Source organism: Archocentrus centrarchus, chromosome 10, assembly GCF_007364275.1.
Source record: "Archocentrus centrarchus isolate MPI-CPG fArcCen1 chromosome 10, fArcCen1, whole genome shotgun sequence".
Classification (NCBI taxonomy): domain Eukaryota; kingdom Metazoa; phylum Chordata; class Actinopteri; order Cichliformes; family Cichlidae; genus Archocentrus; species Archocentrus centrarchus.
In genome coordinates this window covers 25,433,692-25,460,478 of record NC_044355.1, presented here as the reverse complement: position 1 = coordinate 25,460,478, position 26,787 = coordinate 25,433,692, and the positions used below count along the sequence as shown (strand labels likewise).

Sequence of the window (26,787 nt, the reverse complement as noted above, 5' to 3'; positions counted from 1 at the left end):
ATTTTTTGCTGTCTGAGACTGATTGCAAGTAGTTGTGACTAAAAGATCATCCAGAAGTTGAGCACGCAACTCCCTCAACCTCTGGGTGACCACTTTTGATTGCAAGGTAATTGCACAGGTTGCCTGGTAGGAGGCAACTTGTCTCCAAAAACTGCAGTTTGACTGAGACGACTGCAATTACAGCTTGGTGAAGATTTTAAAATAACTGCCGTCTGATATTAAAACGCTGACAGATTGCCAACAAGTTGCAGTCAGTCTGAATGAGTGTGCACCAATGAGTGCAACTCATCTGCATCTCTTTGCATTTGAGGTTTTGCAGACACATTACCACTAATCACGTGATTAAAAAACAAAACAAAACACAGTGCTTAGCAAATAAATGTTTTTAAAACAAAATATGTCACAGCCAAAAACATGAACTAATTTATGGGTTATTATTTTACCATCAACTATTGCACCAGCTGTGTGGTTTTTACTGATTTCCCTGTGTGCTTTTGCTCTGTCCTCTCAGGGGGAATGGAGAAACCGGGAGTGGTGGAGCAGGTTGATCTGACTCCGACCCTGGCCCTGGGCCTTGGCCTGCCCATATCTCAGAACAGTGTGGGGCGAGTGATCCCGAGTGTCTTGGAGGAAACCTCACTGCGAGACCAGCTGCGCTTCCTGCATCTCAATGGCCACCAGCTCAGCTGTCTGCTCAAAGACAGCATGACCGACTATGAGAAAGGTGGGTTATAAATTCACTGTGTTCAACCTCTGGACTCATTAAAAGCCAATACCTTGTTTGACAGGTGCTCTCATCATTATGCTGTATTGTTTCCTGGCTGGTGATGGTCTCAGCAGCGACTTTTTTCATGCACACAGGTGTGTGGGCATGCCAAATAATTTAAGGCATAGTTCATTCTAAAAATGAAACTTTTTTTCACCTCATGTCAGTCAGAACTCTATTGAAGCTGGAAGATCCATCAAACACATGAGAGCCAGTTCTCATTATTCCCTATTGCTCAGCCTTCTCCCAAACTATTAAAGTTAAGGGAGGCTTTGTACTTAAAAGTAGCAGTATTTTAATCCAGCTATTGCCAAAACTCCACAAACTGACAGTTGATAATCTGGTTTATACACAACAGTCGGCTGTTGGTTTGATCACCTGCTACTCACATTAAACTGATTCACTGCTTAAAGCCGCATTTTTAAATGTTCTTCTGTTAACAGTGGGTCAGATGAATAAGGATAATATGAAAGGGGAGATTTCTAGTGATGGACCAACAGAGAATTACAACCTAAATCTGCTTTTCATGTCAGCTCATTTCAGCAGCTCACTGTTTTGGTTCTACATTGCTGTAAACATGCGGTCTTTATTCACTGTCACAGTAGACGACTGTTCTCACTGAAAAGCCTTTGATAAGCCACCCAGCAGCAACCTGCAGACAGAGAAATTTACAAATTAGCTGGTGAACACAGCGGAGCCTTTAGCAATTAATGAACCAGACGTTTCCCTCAGGAGTTGGTATAGACCAAAAACGGAGCCAAAGGAACTACATTCACCTGATAGACACCAATATGAGTCTATTAACTCTATTTCAAGTAGTAAAATAAGCTAATGTTAGTTCAACAAGCTAACATAACTAACATATGCTAACTCATTCCACCACTGCCACCGCTGTATTTAAATTATGCTTTTATTTGCAGTGCGCTCAGTTTTGTGCATTTAACAGTCGTCACAGATGGCACAGACTTAAGATGACTCAAAAATGATTTGACCAACCCAGCTCCATTTCCAGCGCTAACATTTAACAAACATTAGTGCTGGAATAGTGTGCTCAAGACAAATGTGTCTGATTAAAATTTTGTATTTTTTTTTAACCACATTTACAATCCCAGCCCCCACGACTTAACGTCTGCGCTCTGTTCTTGAACATCAACTGTGTCCCCGTCTCTGTGCAAATGTATGCGCATATCCACACATGGCTTTGCTCCCTGCTTACATCTCGGGGTCACACTGTTCGTCTGAGTTATCCATCTTTGAGCCTCTCCTCCACCCTTCTTATCTGTCTCCCACTCTTTCTGTTGCCGTCTTTCACTTTCAGAAACATTCGATACACCAATGGCAGCAATTACCGGCAGTCAGAAGTAATCTGTCTTATCTTTTCAAAGTATATTAGAAGAGGCAGAGATAGAACTACAAAAATAATTGGACACATAGCATTTTCTGATTTGGAAGATGTTGAAAAGAAGAAGGAGCTGTTTTCCCTAAATTTTTTGCTGATTAAGTTTTACTTGAAACATGCTGTTCTAGAGAAAGTGTTGTAAGCAAAGGAGGGGAAAAAAGAGCAACAAAATATGACAAAATTGATCACCAAAAAATGACAAGCATTACTAGACTGAGTTTCAGATGGTGTCTTTACTTTTTCATATTGGGAGGTGAATGGATGGAAGCTAAGAGTATAATGGAGCCTTATAACCTGAGTGCATATTTACCTTTGGCCAAACTAGTGGTACAAATACAGGCAGATCCACAAGCTTCTGGACAATAACACAATGACTTTCTGCTTTCTATCAAAGGGTCTAGTATTGGATTAACGTAATTCATTTTTAAAAATCTACCATGATGGTCCACAGGGGGAAAAAAATTACAAAAATTGTGATTGTTCAAATACTTACTGTATTGACCTGACTATATAAGGACAGCACCAACATTGAATTAGTCCATCACTTTGAAACACAGTTTAGTGTACTACTGGCAGCAGAGACTGATTTTATAAAGGAAGATAAAACTATAATATTAGGAAAATATAGGGTTAAACGTGTAACAGACTGAAAGCAACACAGTTGCTGCAGCCAAAGTAGCTCTGTGAGTGTGTGTGAGAGGAAGAGCACTGTACTGTATAGTGTACTGTGAAGTATTAAAAGTATTGCGTGAATTAGTGTATGCTTTAAGTGTTTTGGTCAGTTAGACTGGAATGAGAGGTACTGTATTAATAAAGTTTAGCCTAAGCCTGGAAGGAAAGGCAGCCGACTGTAAGTTAACAGGTTTAACAGTATTACAGCTCTATGATTAAGACCGAGTGATCACAATTGTCATTCATTAGATGTGTTAAAGCTTGTTCATTCAGCTGCAGCCCTGCGGTAGTTTTTAAAGGTTTGAGAGTGAAGAATAAATATAAAGCAGAATTCAAATATGAACTTAGACTATATACAAATTTGATGAGAAATAAAAATAGCTGTCCTGCTAAAATTGTGGATTAATGTTATGCTATATAACAATAAAGGGCTATTCCATAGCATTCTACTCTATTCTCAAATTGTTGCAGAATGTTTGCAGTCAATCAGACAATATCAGCAGGACTAAAGTTGCATCTAAGAATCACATCTCATTAGAGAAAGGCAAAGACTTCAGCTGCTTTGAAAAAACTTTAGAGCCTCCTACTCTCTGCACACAGAGGTCTGAAGGACCTTCCAGGTACAGTCATGCTATTTTCTTGAGATCTGTGTAGACAGTAGGCAGTAGTATCATACCTGTTGATCTCTTATCTTTAACGTAACCTGCTCTGGAGCAAATTAGGTCTGCAGCATAAGTTACCATGGTGATGTACACTACTAAAAAGTACCCTGCTTTTGTACAGAAAACCCAGGGTTAATCCAGAGGTTACCTGCATAAACCCAGATCCTGCTTTGCAATACAGGCTTCTGGTGTCAACCAGTTCATAGCATCACTAGTGCTAGCGAGAAAACACTGAAGAGGTTACTTTCGTGCACATCAAAATAAAAGCATTTCCTGTCAGTGCTGTCCATAGTCTGCAAACAGCTGCTTCTGTGCAATGACTCCTGCTGATTTTGAGTGATTATTGTAAGTGCTTTGATTTCTAAATGTAAATGATTGATGCTTTGTTTGCAAAGGCAGTTTTGTTTAGTTTTAACAGCTGTGGCTTCTTTGATGCATTACGTGACTTTTCTGTCCCCTAACCCTCTCTGTGTTATGGAACCTCTGATTGCACTGCATAGACCATAGATTTTTAAAAACTTCAATATCCTGTAGAGTATACCATAGTATGCAATAAAATGAATTCTTAGGATACTATTATAATCTGTAATCTATTCCAAAAATTTTAATTAAATTAAATCAAATTGATGCTTTCTTTAAGAGATAAAAGCTTTATGGAGCTGACCCTCATATTCTATACTTTGTGAACAGCCTAAGACTTAATTATCTAATTTCTATGCATTACTAACTCATGGCCACAGGTTATTCATCATGTGATCATGCAATAATATCTTGTGGCCACGCAATAGTTCTTCCGCCCAGTGTCACCAGAGAGATTCTGCAGTGGTTTTAATTATCCTCTTTCTTTTCTTTTAATCACTGAAACGGCTGTGAAATCTCAAATCTCAAAAGAAGGTTATAAGATTTGTGATCTTAGTTTTAAGCACTGTTATCAGATCACAGCTTTGCACAAAATATTTGGAATGCCGTAGTGCTCACCTGCAAGAGGGTGCACCTCATGTAGAGGCTGGGTCATTATCTCAGTGGCCTGAGTTTGACTCAGCCCTAGGCCATTAAGCCCCCAGTCACACAGGCCTAGAGACTGGTCAGTGATCCCCTGGTAAACACTGGTCATTAGAGAAGAGATTGTATTCCATGACCAGTTGGTGAGTGGTTGCTGGAGTTGCTGGAGTGTGGTCGCAAATATAGTGCTGCACTGAAAACTTCCTTGCGATTGCTTTGTTTGCCAGCAGGTTGCTGCAGTCACCTGTAATTTGTACTTAAGACACCAACCTGTCTGCAAACACTCACCAGTTACTACTCGTGGTAGTGAAACTGTGAAAACGTGCAGTGCAAACTGGAAACGGAGACCTTTTGCCTTCAGAGTTAAAGTCGGGCCTTACCGCTGCAGCCAACACGCTTGCAGACAAGCTGGCATCTTCCATGCAAACTATGGGTGATGGCAGCAATTTGCTTGTGACCAAAGTAGTCACATGGACATTTTTGGTGCAGCATCCCTTTTGTGACCGATTTTAACAGAGGACAGCCAGCAACCACTTGCCAACCAGTTGGGGAATAAGCATTTTTTGCTAGTGACTGGAGGCTGCCAGGGGTCGCCAACCAGTCTCTAGGCCTGTGTGACTGAGGCTTTATTACATGTCATTCCCCAACTCACTCCTTACCTTCTTGTCATTCAGCTGTCACTGTTTAATGAAGGCAAAAATAAATCTTAAAAAAGAAAATTAAAGCCAATCATGTTAAGATTACCCTTGTGAACTATGTATTTCTAGCTAATTATCGAGAGTTAGCACATCAACACAGTAAAGTAAAATGACAAACATGGTGAAAAGTTACCTGTTTTCTGCTTTGTGTTTATTGTCCTAACATAAAATTAACATTCAGCCTAAGGCGCTTCTCATCTTAAGGTCCACACAGTCGTCAGTTTATCGCTCCTGCTGATGAAAACACTCTTTATACAGTAGGCCGACATGCAGCTGTGTAAAACAGATGTGCAGCGTCTTGGAGAAAAAAAACTGATGTGGTGAAAAGAATCAAACTGCAGCATGCAGTAAATGCAGCATTTTCAAAACAACTACTATTTCCTGTAACATGAAAAAACCTCAATACTGGCAGCACATTTCCCACTTTATTTTGGTCCCTGGTTTCCATAGAGATGGGATGAAATGGAAATTATTTCAGCAGACCTACATTTGGATGTGTTGCCTTTTTTTGTATTTGTCCACTTGGGTAATCATGAAGCTGTTATGCAAAAGGATGTAATAGTTGTCACTGTTGGGAAATTGGCCTGGGATGTTATTTTAAGTAGCGTGCCTGCTGGACACCTGTTAGGGTCAAACCTTGGGTGTGAGAGAAGTTGCTTGGAAGAAATCAGCCTTCTTTCTGACAAGAAATATTTCTGATTCCAGTATTCAATTAGGTTTCATCAGGGAGATTAAAAAGTAGCTCAATCGAAAAATCACTTAGCAAGGATTTATAATGCCCAGCCACTCTCGGCTTTAGTCTGGTGCACTAGTTGAATATTTTATGATTTTATTTTATTTTTTTTTGTCTTTGTTCTTGCAGTCACATTTCTTGGGCTTAAAGTAGAAATAACCTGGAACATTTTTAAAGTTCAGCTGTGGTGAGACAAACTTTAAAAACTCTCCCTGCCTCTCTCTCTCTCTCTCTCTCTCTCTCTTTCTGTCTGCTTTGCTTCAATCTTCATATTGTGTTTTGTTTTTTGGTTTTTTTTTTTGTGCTTCTAACCTCAGGCATCTTGGAGAGCCATTAACCAATCCCTGTACTTTTAGACAGATGAAACATGGCCAGGGCCATTGATATTGCATGATTCATGCCTGTGGCTTAAAGTTCTGATATTTCAACCAACCCTTCTGTCTGGCAAAGCCACAGTGACTATTTATCATCTCTGTGCCTATGCTGCTGAGATAGGTGATTGTTTTTAGTAGTCTGTGTCTGCGCTCTGTTTGTCTATGTGTGTGTGTTTCACTCAAGTATACCACAACTCAAACCTCCACATTTCTTCGTCCTTGAACAGGCTCCTGAGCGCTGAAGTAAAATAAAAGGGAGCATAATTTCATCTGTAAACATGTGAATGAGTCATAGCTTGTCATAGTTAGCATCTTGATAAATTGTGCATTCCTTTGCTCAGAACTAAATGGTTTTACCACAGGCATATTGTTTTCAATTTAAGGAACATTATTGACACAAGAACACGGGAAAAGGAAAATACAGAAATTTAATAGATTTCCTTTCTAAAAAACAACATCCAAGATGAATGATTGATGAGCTCATAAAGAGTCCACCTGAACTCCCATTTATAAGAAAACAAGCAGTTAGAATATGTCTGTGTTTTCTTTAGGCTAAATTACAGCAGGGTAGGCAGCAATGTGAAGAGGCAAAGCACTTGAGACTGTCTTACCTTTCCTTCACATTTGTCATGGATCAGTTTGGTTTGTGAATGAGCTAGTAGCAAAAAATAATCCGCAAGTGGTACCGGTGTCAGCCAGCTGTAGCTTAACATTTTAATTAATTAACGTGTCAGAATATGGTGACAAATTGTTTGTTATTATGAAGAAATATGCGCACGGTTGCCAAATGGCATATCCTGGAATGTTAGGAATATTGCATTTAGGTCACAGGGAGCCAGGTAGCAAAGTTTATCTCCACTATAAGAAGGCTTTATTTTCAGAAAGTTTCTCCTGATTAATCACATGGCATCAAATCAAGTAATTATGTGAGCATTAAATTCTGTAAAGCTGATGAAATTTCACATAAAGCATAAACAAACTGCAAACACTCCCTCCCTCCCAAATTTAGATTACAATAACTAGAGCATTGCACATAATAGCGTATTAAAACTTCCTCCCCTATTACTTCTCTTCAATCCAGAGGTGGGATTTGAGCAGTTTCGTGTGGCAGAAAAGGCTCATGGGAACTGGATGAAGCTTTACCTGGAGGGAAACACCTCTGAGGTGCTGACCAACATGGGCAAAAAGGTCCTGAAGCAGTATCTGGAGGCCCTAGCTTCCATGAGCGCCGCTCTGAGCAAACAGCTGGGGAAGTATGATATGTACTCCATGATTGCAGGCATGGTGTTTGTGTTCCAGGTGAGGACAGAATAATCTTATTTTTCTTATGTACTCCTAATAGCTTGATGACCTGCTTATTAACAGTAACAGTATATGCAGTCATGGTACAATGAGAGTACACCCTCTGTCATTTCTAAAGATATTAGGATATAAAAAATTAATTATAATCTGGTCCATAGCGAGTTTTAAGTAAATCATTCATCATCATTTATTTAAGCATTTAACTAAGCCAAAATGCAGAAGCAGTGTGTGAAATACCAAGTACACCCCATAATTCAGTAGCTTGTAGAACTAACTTTAGCAGCAGTAACTTGAAGTAATTGTTTTCTGTATGAGTTTATCAGTCTGTCACATGCTTTTGGAGGAATTTTGGTCCATAATTATTTTTTTTCAGCCATTCTGTTGTAGATTTGCTGCTGTGTTGGGGTCATTGTCCTGTTGCATGACCCAGTTTAGTCCAAGCCTTAGCTGTCAGACAGATGGTCTCACATTTGCTAACCGAGGCCTGTAGAGTATGAGATGTAGCTCTGGGGTTTTTTTGCAGTTTCTCTGAGCATTGCACAGTCTGACCTTGGGGTGAATTTGCTGGGACGTCCATTCCTGGGAAGATTGGCAGCTGTCTTGAATGTTTCCCACTTGTGGAAGGCCTTATAACCTTTCACAGATTGATGGGCAGCAACAATTGCATCTCTATGATCATTGGCTTTTATAGAGGTGCTCAATGTTCTTGGTTATCAGCACATGGCTGCTGTTTACCCTCTTAATTCCTGTGGAAGCAGGAAGGGTGTACTTAGTTTTTCATGCATGTCTTCTGCATTTTGGCTTAGTTTTTGTTAAATACACATTGACCCCTGTCCCCAGGGTATTCCCTGCCCCTCACTCAGTGACAGTTGGGATGGGCTCCAGCCCCCTCACGACTTTGAATTGGATAAGCAGAAGAACGTGGAAGGATGGACATAATGTCACAGTGTGATATGTTATGTGTTGCTGTTCATCTGTGGGTGTATTTATCTAATTTTAAGACCTATTAAGGACCACATGATTTTTATTATGTATTGATAAGTAAAACCTTAGAGGATGTAGTTTCTTTTTAGCATAATAAATGAACAAGAGGAAAAACACAAGTCTCTTTAAATTAAAAATGCTAAAAATGCTAATGCTAAAATTTAAACATGTACTTCTCTGCATGCATTATGTTTGTTACTGAATGGCTCTTCACTGTTCACATAAATTGGTGAGGTAATAAAACTGGATGTTACACAGATTTCATCAGATTTGTAAAAGACCTTTTCTCTCCTTCTCCCCCCCCCGGCCTTTAAGCTCCTGTTGGTCTTACTGCTGGCTATGCCCGAAGCCCTCAGTGGTGCCGCAGCAGTGGATCTCCCCATCCTCTCGGCCCTGCTCTCCCTGCCTTTCTACCTCTTGTGCCTGCTTCTTGCCTCAGTGCACGTCTTGGTGTGCACATCTGCTGAGAGCTCCTGTTACTTCTGCAGTCTCTCCTGGGGTCTCGTGTTTGCTGCCGTTGCCTTCTCCTCAGCAATGTTTTGTATTCTGGTCTCTATAGCAACACGGAGACTTCCCCTGGGAGCAAAGATTCACGGGAAGGTGAGTAAGTGCAGTGAAACAGACGTACAGATTGTAAGAGATCCATACTTACATATAGTGATATGCATGTAAAGCATGAATACACAACCTGACATGTTAACCCATTCTGCTGCTCTCTGATTAGTTTATAGGGACAATGAGGGTAAAAGACTGAATGCTAGTGAATCCACCTTTCTCTGAATGGAAGCCTCACTGATTTTCAAACAGATTTGTGTTCTTGTATTTGAATTTTTTACTTCCTGTAGGTAGAGAAACATTACCTAGGAGACTTTCAGAATTTATTTTAGAGAAAACCTACTAAATCTACTGGGGCTAAGGGGGCGGCATGCACTTGTCTATTGTACACCCACTTGGTGATTCAGTTTGCAAAGTCTTTAAGGATGTAGATTTAAATCATTTGAATATTTCTCAACAGTTTCAGAAAAAACAAAACAGTTTTTGTATATTTTGACTTTGACAAGTAAAAAATGATGCCACCGAAAAAGTGGCTTAAAGAAGTGTTTGAGGATGTGCCTCTTAGTCAGTTTAAAACTGCGGGCAACAATTGTATGATTCAGAGATTGTAAAGAGCTGCAGTAATTCCTCTGTGATCACGCTACAGTGTTGCATAGGAAATGCAAGGAAACAAGTAAGGAGTAATAGTACATTTTAACAAATGATATTGTGTGTTGTTGATACTCCTGTGAGTTCTCAGAGTTATGATGAGAGTCACAGAAAGGCAACACAGGCAGTATTTTTGTACACAACAGTAATCATACAATCATGACTTATATCCCAGTAGAAGTACATGGTAGTGTGTTTACCCACAGAGACCCTGTGGTTTCATTTCTTATTCGAGTAGTGTGTTACACTCTTTTGGCATTGTGTGACTTCATAAAAACCTACAAAAATGATTATTTAAACTGAAGCCTTGTTGTACATGTGGCATTTGATCCATCCTCTATGCTGCCTTTGTTAGATGATGGAGTTTACAGTTAGGTCCATGAGTTTTTGGACGATGACACAATTTTTGTGTTGCGTACACCACCACAGTGGAATTGAATTTGATTGTTTAATTTAAAGATGCCATTAAAGTGCAGATATTCAAGCTTTAATTCAAGGAGTTTCACAAAAGTATTGCATTAACCGTTAAGGAATCGTAGCTATTTTTATACATAGCCCCCCCCATTTTCAGACATGTTGAGTGTAACCAGTGGTTTGCACCTTGTTGTAAATCCTGTGTTTCCGTTCATGAAGACATCTCTTGTGGACCTTGGCAATGATGCGCCTGCCTCCTCAATAGTTGGTTTGATGTTGTAAAAGTGTTTTTCTTAACTAAGGAAATAATTATGTGATCATCCACTTCAGTTGTCTTCTGTGGTCTTTCAGGGCTTTTGGTGTTGCAGAGCTGTTCAGTGCGTTCCTTCTTTTTAAAAACCTACCAGATTGTTGATTTGCCCACATCCCAAGTTCTTTCTGTCTGTCTGATAGGTTTATTTGGTTTTCAGCCTAATGATGACCTCTTTTACTTGCATCTACATTTCTTTGGACCTCATATTGAGGTATACAAGTTGAACACTTGGAATCAACTCCAGATCTTTTGTTTGTTTATGCTTTTTATGGAATACTGAGTGAACAGGCCTCAAAACTGTCATACAAAAGCAGTCAGTTTGACTGTGACTGTGTATAAAAAATGGCTGTAGTTACTAAACTGTTAATTCAGTACTTTTGTTAAAGCTTGTAAATGCACTTCAGTCACATTTTGAATGTTTCATTTAAAATCCACTGTGGTGGTGTACAGACGCAAAACTACAAAGACTGCAGCAGTACCCCAAAATGTGTGGCCCTAACTGTATCTAGCTTGGTAATGAGCCTAAAAAAGCATAGCTTCCAATAACATCATAAATATACACAATTTTTCTAGAATGTTAAACAATCTGAGTGTGAAGTACGTTATGTACCAGCTACCCTCCATTAATTATTTAAAATATTACAAAAGAAAAAAGACATTAACGGTGGTTATTTCATTTATGTACACATACTGACCTGGCTGTGCATGTAATGTACAGTTGCTGCATATATAACCTTTAGCTATTGGTTCAGTGGAACTGTATGTGCAGAGGAGAGATCAGTGTGCGAGTCTTCAGCTCGATGGCGGCTTCCTCTGCCTTATACAAAGTTGAATTTTTGCCTCTTTATTGCCAAAAATTACCTTGGATGGTGGGAAAGCGAGACTGTGTCTATATAATATAGTCATGTTAAAAAAAAAAGGTGCATTAGTATATAAATGTCTTATAAAATATTATATGAGTAGATGCATCAGTAGACCGTGGCTCTATTAAGCAAAGTAGATGACATATTTCAACATACTGTCCTGTTTATTCCAATAGAAGTTGCTGACTGTGCCCATAAAACAGTGAACTCTGTAAATAAAACAGACATTAACACAGTGGACAGATGTGGTGTCTGGTCTGACTAACAGTTAAAATTATAAATCAGAAGTTATGCACTGCCAGGATCCTGTAACAGAATTACATAAAAACATCACTCAGTATTTTTACTTTTTTTGTCAGGTTGTCAAATTAGATTGAAAATGAACAAAGTCTAAAGGAGGCGCATCGTCTGTCCTCGAACTGCTGCTGCACTCGTCAGATATGCAGAGCCGCTATTCAACCTTCGTGACAGCACGCTCTTGTCAGTGCTTCCAATGGTTTTTGGTACTTCAAATTTGTTTTAATAATTTCCATCACTGCAATGTTGACTTGTAATTGCTAGCAATATGTTGATTGCTCTTCTAAGATATCAGTCATAGAAAGGTTGAAGTAGTTATTCAGTGGAAAATGGAAGTGGAAGCTTTGAGTCTTAAGTGCTTGTTTAAATGGCCTTAAAGGTAGCTTCTCTTTGCTGCTGCAACTCTTCTCTCATTATTAATTTATCTGTAAAGGTTACATCTCATTTGCCTTCTGGGAACTCTGAGAAAGTGCTGATGTAGGCAAGAAGGAAAAAAAAAAGCCGCAAGACATCCACTTGGGTCATTAGGCTGCGTGAGGAAATCAACTCTCCACATCTACACACTGGAGAATGTGGAGCATTTATACAGTACTGGAGGTGTTTCTGCTCTGGTTCAGGTGACCTGGAAAAGACTATTTTCTTTGAGTCTGAATGTCTTAAAAATGTCATGAAAAAACTGTACTCATAGCTCAGTTGGCAGGTAATGATCGGACCTGTGATGACAAATGTGCCTCTGTACCCAGCTGCAGATTTTTGAGAAATTACCCGACTTTGGTGAGAAAAAATCACAGTCAGACAAACTGTTGTAGCTCAACTCGTGTAGAAAAAAAACCCCACAAAAACTTAGAAACAAAGTCACAAAGAGGTCCTTTCAGCACCCTGAACTGTGGCAAATTCTGCAGATTCTTGAACCACCCTACCTGCAAAGTACCTTGAAAGGACTATGCGAGAATGTGGAGAATTCACTTATAAAAATAGAGCAACAAACATTATAGCAGTGTAGTTTATATAGTAGCCAAAGGTAATTGATAAATCAAAGTACTGCTGTTTTGTATATACAGTAAACCCAAAGTATTTAGAAGCATATAGATTGCACCTACTAAGCAACCAATACAGAAAGAAAGCAAACACAAATATTTGTTCTTGATTATAGCTGCAACTAATAATTGATTTCATTCTTGTTTAGCCTGGAGGTATTTTCTTCTTCTTAGTTGAATTAGTGTTGCGTTTATTAAATGCCAGTGAAAAGTGAAAAATCCAGAAATTCCAACATAAAAACTCAATGATATGAGATTTACAATGATATAAAACAGAGAAAGAAACAAATCCTGACACTTGAATCAGAAAATTATTTGGCATTTAGCTTGATAGATGACCTAATTGTTTAACTGATTTTCAACATTTTCAGGTCTCTGTTACATGCATGCTCTCTGTGTGGTTATTGCAATGCACATGCATAATCAAACAGGATTAAATCTTATACACTATTTTGCCAAAAGTATTCACTCAGCCATCCAAATCACTGAATTCAAGTGTTCCAGTCTCTTCCACGGCCACAGGTGTATAAACCAAGCACCTACTGTAGGCATGCAGACTGCTTCTACAAACATTTGTGAAAGAATGGGTCGCTCTCAGGAGCTCAGTGAATTCCAGCGTGGTACCGTGATAGGATGATACCTGTGCAACAAGTCCAGTCATGAAATTTCCTCATTACTAAATATTCCACAGTCAACTGTTAGTGGTATTATAACAAAGTGGAAGTGATTGGGAACGACAGCAGCTCAGCCATGTAAAATCACAGAGTGGGGTCAGCCGATGCTGAGGCACATAGCACGCAGAGGTCACCAACTTTGAGCAATCACTACACAGCGGCAAACTTTATGTGTTCTTCAGATTAGCTCAAGAACAGTGTGCAGAGAGCTTCATGGAATGGGTTTCAATGGCCGAGCAGCTGCATCCAAGGCTTACATCACCAAACGAAATGCCAAGCATCAGATGCAGTGGTGTAAAGCATTCCGCCACTGGACTCTAGAGCAGTGGAGACGTGTTCTCTGGAGTGATGAATCACACTTCGCTGTCTGGCAATCTGATGGATGAGTCTGGGTTTAGTGGTTGCGAGGAGAATGTTACTTGTTTGACTGCATTGTGCCAAGTGTAAAGTTTGGTGGAGGGGGGATTATGGTGTGGGGTTGTTTTTCTTTTTTCTTTTTCTTTTTTTTAATTTAAGCCTGTCATGGCTGGCAGAATTGTGATCTGAATGCACTGTTGTGCCAAACATATTTGCTCTTTCAAGATGAGCTCTATAGATTCTCTATAGGCTCCTCTTGTTAATGTTTTGGTCCTTTTATTTTATTCATTTATTTGTGTTATTTTTCAAATACATATACCTGTGCCAGAGTTGACAGGCTGAGGGGGAAAAAAAAAGAAGAGAAAAAGAAAGAGAGATGAAAAAAAGAGAATGGGGGAAAAAAATAGAAAAAGGGGATAGAGCACTAGTAAATAAACCAAAACGGTTCATCAACTGCTGTGCCCTCCCCAGAGGCCTGCCCCCTGTGCAGGCCGGCGGCAGGGCCCCGGCGCCCGAGAAACCCCCCCCCCGTTCCAGTGAAAGGAACTCTTAATGCTTCAGAAGACATTTTGGACAATTTCATGGTCCCAACTTTGTGAGAACAGTTTGGGGATGGCCCCTTCCTGTTCCAACATGACTGCACACCAGTGCACAATGCAGGTCCATAAAGACATGGATCAGTGAGTTTGGTGGGGAAGAACTTGACTGGCCTGCACAGAGTCCTGACCTCAACCTGACAGAACACCTTTGGGATAAATTAGAGTGGAGACTGTGAGCCAGGCCTTCTCATCCAACATCAGTGTCTGACCTCACAAATGTGCTTCTGGAAGGATGGTCAAGAATTCCCATAAACGCTCCTAAACCTGCTGAAGGATCATAGTGTTGGACCCTGATTGACAGACCCACACATTTTAAATTATACACAAATGTTTAATCAGTTCCATAGTTACCCACCAGTGAAGTCCTGTTGTGGAGCCTGTAGCTGAGTGTTTTCTCTGTCGTGGTCTTGGTGTTACAAAACCCGATGTAATAAGCAGAGATGGCTCTAAATGAGAAATCAAAGAACACTGCACGCTCATATGGTAATGACTTGTTAGGCACAAGGTAGGCTTCATATTCAAACTAACATTTGAGACCTTAAAGCCATCAGAAAAGTGTTGTACATAAAGAGAACTGAAGGAAGGGCTGTTTACCTAAAGATGTCGATATAATCAGTCATTATTCCAGCCACAGGAGTCGCCTCCTGCTGGTCATTAGAAAGAATGGGGGTTAAAGGCACTTCATGTGTCAGCTTCACTTTTCAGGCCTGGTGGCAACGTCAGTCTTTTATATACAGTATAATCTATGGTCTTAAATCATTCCACAGATATATTGAAAAAGGGTTTCCATACCTTGACTTGCTGTTGATGTTGGAATTGATTTTAAATTGTTATTGCTTTCTTTAAAAGCTACATATGGGTTTAGTCCTACTGCCACTCTAGGGTGTATATAAAAGTGCTGTCGTGTATCATGCGTTGTTTTATGTCTTGTTCCAAAAGTGGTGATTAAGCACTTACAATCATGGCCCATCTCCACAGCCAAGATCTTTTTAATAACCTGTGGGAGGAAATGCAATTAGTGGACTCTGTGTCCTCTAAGTCATGACTGACAAACTCATTTTGATACTGAGATTAAATAATGAAGCTGGTTTATTGCTATACTAGAGTAGTATCTGAGGATGAAAGTGATGAATTCCCAGGAAGCCCTGAGTATTTTTTCTGACAGGAGCAAATCTGCTTGAAATGACAAACTTTTGGACAGATTTCACACCAAAGTATATTTGAAATGTACTTGAAACTACTATGAAATATAGGATGTAGTGCTGGACAATGTACACATTTTCAAAATGGGAGACGAAAAATGTAATAAATAATCCTCAGGTACAATATTGTTTATTTGCTGAAATCTATTTAGGTCTAAGTGTAGAGCTGTGTCTGGGTTAGCTTGACAAATAACTGCTTTTTTGGAAACTACATATATTCACTCTGTCCTCATTAGTTTCACTGCTTGGTGGAAACACTTGCTACTTGCTACAAAAATGCAATGAGAATCCCATTTACAGTAAATGAGTTTTAATGACCCAAAGGTGAGGATATAAAGAAAAGCAGGTCAGTACAGGAGGTGTATGTTGGGAGAAACATTGGAGAGGAGAGTAAAATGCCTGAAATATATATTTTTCTATAGTATAGAGGTTTACACATTTGCCTAACAAGCAAAAGATCCCCAGTTTGATCCAAGGAGGAGACACAAATCCCTTTGGCGTTGCATCAGGAAAGGCTGTGGGAGAGACCCCTTGTGAGTAAGAGATTAGCCAAAAGTAGCTTATATCTTTCCAAAAACAAAAAAAGGCTAAAAGCCCCTTAATAAGTGATTTAATTGAGTCTCTCATAACTTTTGTAAGGAGCTTACTCTAGTCTGTCACCAGTACAAGAGTTTAATATGATTTCTTATTATGCCTGAGTGGAAAAAGTCATATTTCAAACGAGAGAGCTGGGAAGTCCTTCTGAGTCAGAAATACTATTTCATAGCTGCATGATGGAAAGGCAGGTTTAATGGCCTGCTGGGAGAATATGATAAATCGTGCACATATACTGGATGCAATTAACAGCAAATACTTTAAAAGGCACCACAGGTGATCTGTTGGTTTCATGGTAAAAGATGTGATATTAACTGGCATAGATGGAAAGATGGCACCAAGGATTCTCCAATAATTTTAGGCCAGAAAGTACATTTAAGACTAAAAAGTCACTTGCTTTGTCAGTTTGCTGTGGTTTGTCATGAGAAGGCCTTTGGCAAGGCAGAGCAATATCCTGCTTCAGCACATTAGGCTTCAGGTCAAGTCTTGATTTATGTTCTACTCTACATGTTGGCCCTGAGCATGCTTAGAGAATATTTATGCATTTTTTAGATTTATCTTTCTCAAGTCAATAGACGACCACATCATAGCTCTCTTTATTTAAACGGTAGTGGTATTATAAGGAAGAATGTGGTATTTTCAGATATTATCCTCATGGCCCAGAGATGGATGAGAACAAGAATAACACTCATATGTGTCTGTTTAATATAAGACGGCACCCAGAAGTGTTATACAGCAAATGGAAACAGGCTTGTAGAACTCACTAACTAACCTTGCTTCTTTTTAAATGTAAAAACTACAACTTATCTTTTTTACAAGATATTTTGCTTTATTGTTTCTCGGCTTGCACAAATTTCCTCGTCTCTCTGCTGGTTTCAATAGTCGCGACTTCAGTCATGACATGACAGGAGTATAATTTTTCTGAGCCAGTAAGTGATGTGTAGACCAGCCAAAAGTACATAAAACCAGTTCAAAGATCGGCTGTGATTTACACTCACCTACCACTTAATTAGGTACACCTGTTCAGCTGCTTGTTAACTCAAATTTCTAATCAGCCAATCATATGGCAGCAACTCAGACAATTGTAGTCACGTCAAGATGAGTTCTAACTGAACTCATCAAAATGAAGGTGATTTATGTGACTTTAAACGTGGCGTGGTTGTTGGTACCAGACGGGCTGATCTTAGTATTTCAGAAACCAAAATCTCTGAGGAAGGTTTCCAGTACCTCGTTAAATCTGTGCCACAAAGAAATAAGGCAGTTCTGAAGGTAACAGGTGGTTCGACCCAGTACTAGCAAGGTCTAACTAATAAAGTGGCTGATGAGTGTATGTTTTCGTTTTCTGACCTGACAGAAGGCTATTCAAAAGTATGGTGACTTGCTTGGGAACAACATTGCCAGTTATTGAAGATAAAATGAGTCATGTTTCGCAAGTGATATCTGAACCAATTAGGCTCAGTTGTTTGGTTCACAACAGTCATCCCAAGTCGCTTTATATATTTTAAGTCTTTGAAATATTCAAGAACACCAATGATCAGATAATCCCTATAAGCAAGAACTTGGTGATGGTGGGGAGGAAGACAGGAAGACTTACATTAAAAGTGTGAACAACAGAAAGGACAAAACTATGGGAGAGACTAGACAAAAGTCAGTGACGTGCAGTAGTGGTGAATAAATGCCTGAGCAGTGGAAAAAAAATGCTCCATTCATCATTGTAGATCTTCCAGCAGCATAACTAAGGCATGGTTCAGGGTATCCTGCTTTATCAAAAAGGAAGGTTTTAAGTTTAATTTTCACAGTATTGTAGGTCTGACATACTATTAACCGAAACTGGGAGCTGGTTCTACAAGAGAGGAGCATGATGCCTGAAGCCTCCCATTCTACTTCTAGAAACTCTAGGAACCACAATTAAGCCTGCAATCTGAGGGCAAAGTGCTGTGTTGGGAAAATCCAATACTATGAGGTCATAAGGCTTAATGGGGATTTGATCGTTTGGAATTTTGTGAGGAAGATTCACAGGGAGCCAGTGGAGAGAAGCTAATATGGGAGAAATGTGATCTCTCTTTACAGTCCCTGCTAGTGCTCTCACTGTAGCATTTTTCAGGGAGCTTCTAGGACAACCGGATAATAAGGAGTTACAGCAGATCAGCCTAGAAGTACCAAATGCATGAACTGGTATTTCTGCTGGTTCAGTCCCAGCGCCATTTTTCAAAACTGTCCAAGACTAGGATATGACCAAATGCATCAAAAGAATCAGTTCTATCTAATAATAGCTGAGTAGCAATTTTGCCTGGAAAGTGTTCATTCGAATGTCATTGAATGAACAGTGACTACCTCCTCCTCCACTCACAGTGGAGGAGGTGTTGAATACGTATGCCAGTGATACTTTTTTATAATAACTTTTCCATAAACTGAAGTGTCTCTTGAGTCTTTTGCTCTAGTTTTCAGTTAAAATTGATGACTAAGTTGAGTCACAAATGTGTCATCTGCTGTATTGCAAAAAAACCTGCAAATTGTATACTAGAGGATTTAGAGAAATTATATCTGTCATGTATCACTTTGTTATATCACCGTGTATAAATGCTGCTTCATTTTTCTTTGTTTTTATTTTTAAGTAATACTTTCATTAAATATGTATCCATCTACTTTGAAACCATGCCATGAACACAGATTAGTATGCAATAAGCTTTTCAGATTTCACAATTTGCCAGCCACTGAAGGAAAGAGCAAGGAGCAGTGAAGCTGGAAAAATATATTACAGCTTCCTTTGGGATGTGACATGTTTTATCTCAAAAACAGGAGTTGTAGGAATCAGTCCTCTTCTCAGTAATATGCGGTTGGCTTATAGTTTTGTACATAGAAGAGATGAACAATCTCTACTGGGCTTAACTGTATTTAGCAGCATGCAGGGTTGTTTTTTTAATCTTGAAGATATTTGTAAAATCCTGAAAACAAAAATTGTCATTGAAGAGTCTAATAAAAAAAAAAATGCAACCTGCTGTTAGTACACTGTTAATGTATGAAAATGTATGCAGCTATGACTTTTATATTCTAAATATGCCAGAGTTAAGTAATGTTTTTCTCTTTTTGTGTGGACATAACTGCCAGAACCAAATATTTAATGACCCAGGATCTTGTATAAAGAGGGATATGTGTAAAGGTTGCCACAACAATAACCCATGTAAGGGAAAAATTATTCTAGAACAGCCCGGTCCCACAGTGAAGCCAGCACTGCAGCCCGGAGGAACTGAATATATCATCTCAGCCTGTCTTTGCCATCAAGGTGAACACAGGCTAAGATGCATGTCTGTTGTTTGTTAGGCTAAAATATTGCTGCTGAGCTAAGAGGCTGGCTGAACTCAGTTTGAACTTAAGCTCACTGAATAAGATCATTTGCATACAAGTGTTCGATTGGACAAACACCAATCTTAAAAATGGGATGGAAGCATCCATAACAGACCGACCACAATTTATGAATGACAGCTCATGGTCAATGCAGTGCCAAGGCAGTAAATTGCTGCTGTACCTCCAGTAGTAACGTGATGGATAATCTGATGTTTTGCCAGTGATATTTGTGTTCATCATAGCAGCAGTCTGAACAGTCGATCTTAAATTTGAATGTAAATAGCATATGCATCAATTAACACTTGTTCTCTTTTTGGTCTGCATGAATAGAGGAGGCTTAACAGGTTTGAAATTGAACTGTTTTTATACCTCCCGCCGGTGACAGCTGTAGCTGGAGGCGTTATGTTGTCCATCTGTACGTCTTTCCCCTTTTTTTTTTTTTTTTTTGCGTTTTTGGCCACAGCAGCTTTTGTTAGCAGTGGAGAGAGACAGGAAATGGGGGAAAGATACAGGGGAAGACACGCGGGCAAATTGGCGACAGGCCGGGACGCGAACCCGCGCCGCCCGCACCGCAACTCGGCATATGTATGTGGTCGCCGGCTTCACCACTAAGCCACCCAGGCGCCCGTCTTTCCCTTTCTTGAAGATGTGAGATCTGTTGAATGCCGTGAGGGATTTCTCCAAGTTTAGTAGAAACAGTCACTTTGACCACATGGCACCCATTTTTAGGCATAACTCAACTCATGAATTCTCAGGAACACCATGGAAGCACTGAAATTTGTCACGAATGTCTAATTGGACTTGATGGTCACGGTCATGGTCACTGTGACCTCACAGAACACATTTTTTTTTTGGCCATGCTAATTTTGACACATTTTCCCACAAATGTCACGATAAATGAATGAAGTCATGTAATTTAAAAAAAACAAAACAAGTCAAGTCAAAACATTCAATGTTATAAAGTGCCACTTTCCTGGATGGCAGAGGCATACGAGCATGAGGCAGTAATTCTATTATTGTGAACTGCATGAGTCATGTAATGAGTGTCACGAGATGAGGTTTTCAGTATTGTACTATATTAGTATGAATCACCCAAGCAGTAGTTTCATCCATCTAATTGTCCCTGAGAATTCTGATGCCATTGCGCCGGGGTGGGCGAGGTGAAAGTAGGTTGAGTGTGGTGTCAGGTCGGTGTGGATGTAATAGCCTTTTCCTCTCTATCTAAATTGTATCAAATGTAAATGATCCTAAATTTAAATTATACACATTAGCTGCCAACACAATAATCATCTCAGGTTTGGAATCTTTAACTAAATTGTTTTCGTTTAAATCTAAACTGTCATGTCCATTTATTTGATTTATTAGCCACCTGACTGAGAAAAAGCTGGACGGACAAGGGCAACATGCCAAACTTTTGTTAGTAAATATGTCTGTCTTGCAGTGGAACTATACACATTGGGGCCTTTCTTTTTTTACTGCCTGCTCTAAATCTCTTGTTTTTATCCTCTTTTCTTCTCTTTCATAGTCTCCTCTGAGGAGCAGTGAGGTTGACTGGTCGCTGTCAGAGCTGGATGTTTTGCTGTTGGCTGGCACTGCCGGTCACACACTCAGCTTGGCGGCCAGCAGTTTCGTAGAGGAGGAGCACCAAACCTGGTACTTTCTGCTCAACACGCTCTGCCTCATCGTGTTCCAGGATGTCTGCCGCAAGTACTTTAGAGAGAAGAGAGGCTCTGGAGATGAAGAGGAGCCGATCCTCCCTTCCAAAGACCATCATCCCTCTGCTCACCCCAAAGCAGAGATTTTCTCAGAGAAGTGGTTAGCATTAGCCACGCCACCCTTCACTCTTGTCTGCTGCAGGCTACTGCGCTCCCTCAACCAAACTGGGGTGCAGTGGGCTCATCTCCCTGACGTTGGGCATTGGCTCAACAGGTGAGTTTATTGATCTTCTAAAATTATATCAATTTTGAATAATACTTCAATTCTAAGTATTTTAAATATTTGAGTCACTAAATTTTATTCATATGAAGAAAATGCAGGCAGTATTTTAAGAACTGTATAAATGTGCTGGTTTCATTGGTGATTCATCACTCGAGAGTAGCAAATTATTACTTTATTAGGTACATCTTGCTAGTACCTGGTTGGACCCCCTTTGCCTTCAGAACTGCCTTAATTTTTCATGGCGCAGATTCAACGAGCTGCTGTAAACCTTCTTCAGATATTTTGGTCCATATTAACATGACAGCATCACACAGTTGCTGCAGGTTTATCCACCTCACATCCATGATGTGAATCTTCTGTTCCAGCACATCCCAAAGGTGCTCCATTGTCATGTTCCAAAAACAAGTTTGGGAGGATTTGAACTTTATGACATGCTACATTATCCTGCTGGAAACAGACACAAAAGAACATGGGTACATTGTGGTCAAAAATGATGGACATGGTCAGCAGCAATACTCAGGTAGGCTGTGGTGTTTAAACAATGCTCAGTTGGTACTAAGGGGCCCAAAGTGTGCTAAGAAAATACCCCCACCCCATTACACCACCACCAGCCTGAACCTGTGATACAAGGCAAGATGGAGCCATGCTTTCATGTTGTTTACTACCATCTGAATGTTGCAGCAGAAATCAGACTAGGTAATGTTTTTTCATCTTCTGTGGTCCAATCTTGGCTAGTCTGTGTGAATTGTAGCCTCAGTGACAGGCTACAGCAGCAGAAGATGTTTTGTGCATGCAGGGATGCTACTGTGTATACCTTGGTTGCAATGAGTGCTGATTTGAGTTACTGTTGCCTTCCAATCAGCTCAAAGCAGTCTGGCCATTCTCCCCTGACCAGCCCATCTGGCACTTATATCACCTTTCTTACCCATTCTGATGCTCAGTTTGAGCTTCAGCAGGTCATCTTGACCATTTCTACAGGTCTAAATACACTGGGTTGGTACCATATAATTGGCTGATGATACACTGCTCAAAAAAATAAAGGGAACACTTAAACAACACAATATAACTCCAAGTAAATCAAACTTCTGTGAAATCAAACTGTCCACTTAAGAAGCAACACTGATTGACAATCAATTTCGTTGTGCAAATGGAATAGACAACAGGTGGAAATTATTGGCAATTAGCAAGACACACTCAATAAAGGAGTGGTTCTGCAGGTGGGGACCACAGACCACTTCTCAGTACCTATGCTTTCTGGCTGATGTTTTGGTCACTTTTGAATGTTGGTTGTGCTTTCACACTTGTGGTAGCATGAGACGGACTCTACAACCCACACAAGTGGCTCAGGTAGTGCAGCTCATCCAGGATGGCATATCAATGCGAGCTGTGGCAAGAAGGTTTGCTGTGTCTGTCAGCGTAGTGTCCAGAGACTAGAGGCGCTACCAGGAGACAGGCCAGTACACCAGGAGACATGGAGGAGGCCGTAGGAGGGCAACAACCCAGCAGCAGGACCGCTACCTCCGCATTTGTGCAAGGAGGAACAGGAGGAGCACTGCAGAGCCCTGCAAAATGACCTCCAGCAGGCCACAAATGTTCATGTGTCTGCACAAACGGTTAGAAACCGACTCCATGAGGATGGTATGAGGGCCCAACGTCCACAGATGGGGTTGTGCTCACAGCCCAACACCATGTAGGACGCTTGGCATTGCCAGAGAACACCAGGATTGGCAAATTCGCCATTGGCGCCCTGTGCTCTTCACAAATGAAAGCAGGTTCACACTGAGCACATGTGACAGACGTGACAGAGTCTGGAGACGCCATGGAGAGCAATCTGCTGCCTGCAACATCCTTCAGCATGACTGGTTTGGCAGTGGGCCAGTAATGGTGTGGGGTGGCATTTCTTTGGAGGGCCGCACAACCCTCCGTGTGCTTGCCAGAGGTAGCATGACTGCCATTAGGTACCGAGATGAGATCCTCAGACCCCTTGTGAGACCATATGCTGGTGCGGTTGGCCCTGGGTTCCTCCTAATGCAGGACAATGCTAGACCTCATGTGGCTGGAGTGTGTCAGCAGTTCCTGCAAGATGAAGGCATTGAAGCTATGGACTGGCCTACCTGTTCTCCAGACCTGAATCCGATTGAGCACATCTGGGACATCATGTCTCGCTCCATCCACCAACGCCACGTTGCACCACAGACTGTCAAGGAGTTGGCGAATGCTTTAGTCCAGGTCTGGGAGGAGATCCCTCAGGAGACCATCCGCCACCTCATCAGGAGCATGCCCAGGCGTTTGTAGGGAGGTCATACAGGCACGTGGAGGCCACACACAATACTGAGCCTCATTTGACTTGTTTTTAAGGACATTACATCAAAGTTGGATCAGCCTGTAGTGTGTTTTTCCACTTTAATTTTGTGTGTGACTCCAAATCCAGGCCTCCATTGGTTATAAATTTAATTTCCATTGCTGATTTTTGTGTGATTTTGTTGTCAGCACATTCAACTTTGTACAGAGCAAAGTATACAATGAGAATATTTCATTCATTCAGATCTAGGATGTGTTATTTGAGTGTTCCCTTTATTTTTTTTGAGCAGTGTATATTTGCGTTAATGAGCAGTTTAAACAGGTGCGTTTATAAAGTGGCCCGGTGAGTGTGTCCCAGCTCCAGTATGCCAGTTTACCTGAGTAAAATGCCAAAGGCACTCATATTCCGCTTAGCAGGCTGTCACTTGCTACTAGATTAGCCAGCTAGCTCCTTGATAGATAGACCAGCTCTTAAAGACAGTGACTCAATCTGTAATGCTACCACTAATATAATATAGTCTTATAAGGCTGAGGTGCCAAAGGTGTTTCATATTACTTTCTGTTTACAGATTTAGCAGCCACAGTCCAAGATCAGCATGCAGTTGGAGTTGTTTTTCTTGCTACCCGGTGATTTTTAGTCCAGTATGTCCACAACCCCATAAAAGAGTGTCTGCTAAAAACTCAACAATGTTTATTAAGTAGTCGCTAACTTTGTCTAACATTTGGTTGAACAGGTAGTGAACACTGGGCTCATCAGAGGTTTTTGACTGACTTTCCTTGTTATATAAAGTAATTAGAGCCGTTAAGTTATCGATCTTCAAAAAGAAGAAAAATTAAGTAAAATCTAAATAGTTGAGGGGAACTGTACAATGATGATTATTCTGTTACTACAGTGATGCTTTTCTTGCACAGTCATAATTTCCATTGTTACAGAAACATTGATTTGATCATCACTAATCCAGGAAATCTAGTGATACTACCTAACAAGCCATCACTGTTTGCTTGTGCACATTACTAGATAGCAAAGCAAAAGAACGTTAACAGCAACAGCTTCTTGGTTGATTCAAAATTTGCTTGGCAGCATTTTTATTTCTAAGTGTTCCTCAGGGGAAACTCACACGACTCTATGAATAGCAAAAGGGGATAGAGGGTTCTGTCTCTGATGTGTTTCTGTTAAGCAGCAGCCGGGTGCAAAAAGCGATTACACCGAAGTTCAGAAGTTTATCAGAAATCTGTTACATGCATGCATAAACCCCTTTAAGTGTACTTGCTCGATTCCTTTTTCTCTTTTACTCAAGACAAATTTACAGTTTTAAACTCATTGCTGAGAGAGCTCTGCAGCAAAATCTTCACTGTGGTGTTTGTTCTGACAACCAGTGTTGTATTGTGGGGGTTGTAATAAACATTGGGGTGCTAGCAGAGCTGAGGACCATTAGTTTTGTGTCATGCTGTATAGTATTTCTTTTTTATGTGGATATGTGGCAGCATGAAGGTGACAGGACATAACAAGAACTTATTTTGAACACAGCTACAGTTTAGGAAAAGCATCATTTTTTTTTAGGAAGGAACCAAAAGAAATTCATGCTACAGTTGATGTTTTAGCTCAAATCAAACAATTAAAAAGAACAGGATTCTTTCACTGTTAAGGACACAAGTTCAACAGTCACATGGGGATAGAGTCACTATAGAAAGGTGATTTGTCTGCAGACAGTATACTCAGTAGACTAAAATGCAGTCCAGCAACAAGATTTTCAATCTCAATTTGTTTCTCCACCTACACACAAATGTAACAGATCAATGTAACAAATTCATTCCTGTTCTCTGAGGAAAGCTGTGATATAGGATATTGCTTACTGTAGTAGACATAATGAAAGTGGTTGAGTAAAACACACATTTAGACATCTAATGGAAGCTATGTGGTGTTAACACAGAACATGCCTTTTCTACTGACTCTAAAACATTTTAAATGTGTTTTTCTAGCTGAGGAGCTGATAGGACTGCCCACTTAGCTCTATTTTAAAGATTCTAGAAAAGAAAATCACCTTCAGATTACTCAGACTGAAGGAAAACTGATTTCTCTGTTAAACTGTGGCTTTTTCAGAGCCATTAATATTCTGACAACAGTGCGAGGCAGGGGATTATAGTTTGTTCTTTAACATTCATCACATTGTGGAACAGAGATGTGGATTCTGACCTTTTCCCTGTCCAGTGTTGCCCTTTCTTCCTACCTGCAGTGCCTGTTGCTTGGATAATGAGATCAAGGTAGCGTTATGCCTCATCTTGTCTCAAAGTATCCAACTTCTACTGCTGTCTGATCCAACTAATGGTTAAATACATGGCTTCGACTGTGATATGTCCTTTGATGTCTTATTATTTCCTATCTGTGCTCAGCTTAGACTTTAATCCACTGAACAGTTGAAGGGCTGGGCCTTTTTAAAATTTAAACTGAAGCTAGAGGATTTGACTGACAGTGTTCCATCTGATCAAAATAAATATTCACCTTCAGTCTTAAAAAGGGAACCTATTAGTACATTAACGAGTACATTAACAAGGTCGGTTTATGTCCAAGTAATCCCTGCGGTGGTGGACAAGCAGAAGAAGAAGGCCGTAGTAATATGTGTAGCAATACCAAGCGACAGCAACGTCAGGAAGAAGGAACACGAGAAGCACAAGGAAGGTAGCAGTGGTCTCCGTGGTAGTCGGAACACTCGGGGCATTGACCCCCAGACTGGGAGAGTGGCTCCAGCAGATTTCTCTCGAGATCTCTGTCAAGAAGAGTGCAGTCCTGGGAACAGCTAAGATACTGCGCAGGATGCTCAAGCTCCCAGGCCTCTGGTAGAGGACCTGAGCTTGAAGGACAAAGACGACCTGCAGGGCAGTTGGGGAATTTATATGTATATACACACACACAGTAAAACACACACAAACAAAAGGCAAACACAAACTATATATCTATACTACATACTAACGTTAAAAATAACCATAGATGGGGCGCCCAGGTAGCTCAGTGGTGGAGCAGGCGACCACATGCATATGCTGCGTTGCAGTGCAGGCGGCA

At 40.4% G+C, this 26,787-nt stretch overlaps 1 protein-coding gene across 1 annotated transcript in view; it reads left to right on the top strand.

Moving 5' to 3' along the window:
- The window catches only part of pigg (phosphatidylinositol glycan anchor biosynthesis class G (EMM blood group)), an 89,327-nt gene that overhangs the window by 23,879 nt on the left and 38,661 nt on the right, over nucleotides 1–26,787 (top strand). Inside the window, exons 6-9 of the mRNA XM_030738611.1 lie at nucleotides 512–724; nucleotides 7,388–7,605; nucleotides 8,908–9,192; nucleotides 21,016–21,419. Of these exons, the coding sequence (XP_030594471.1) occupies nucleotides 512–724; nucleotides 7,388–7,605; nucleotides 8,908–9,192; nucleotides 21,016–21,419 (1,120 nt within the window). The remainder of the gene's footprint in view (nucleotides 1–511; nucleotides 725–7,387; nucleotides 7,606–8,907; nucleotides 9,193–21,015; nucleotides 21,420–26,787) is intronic.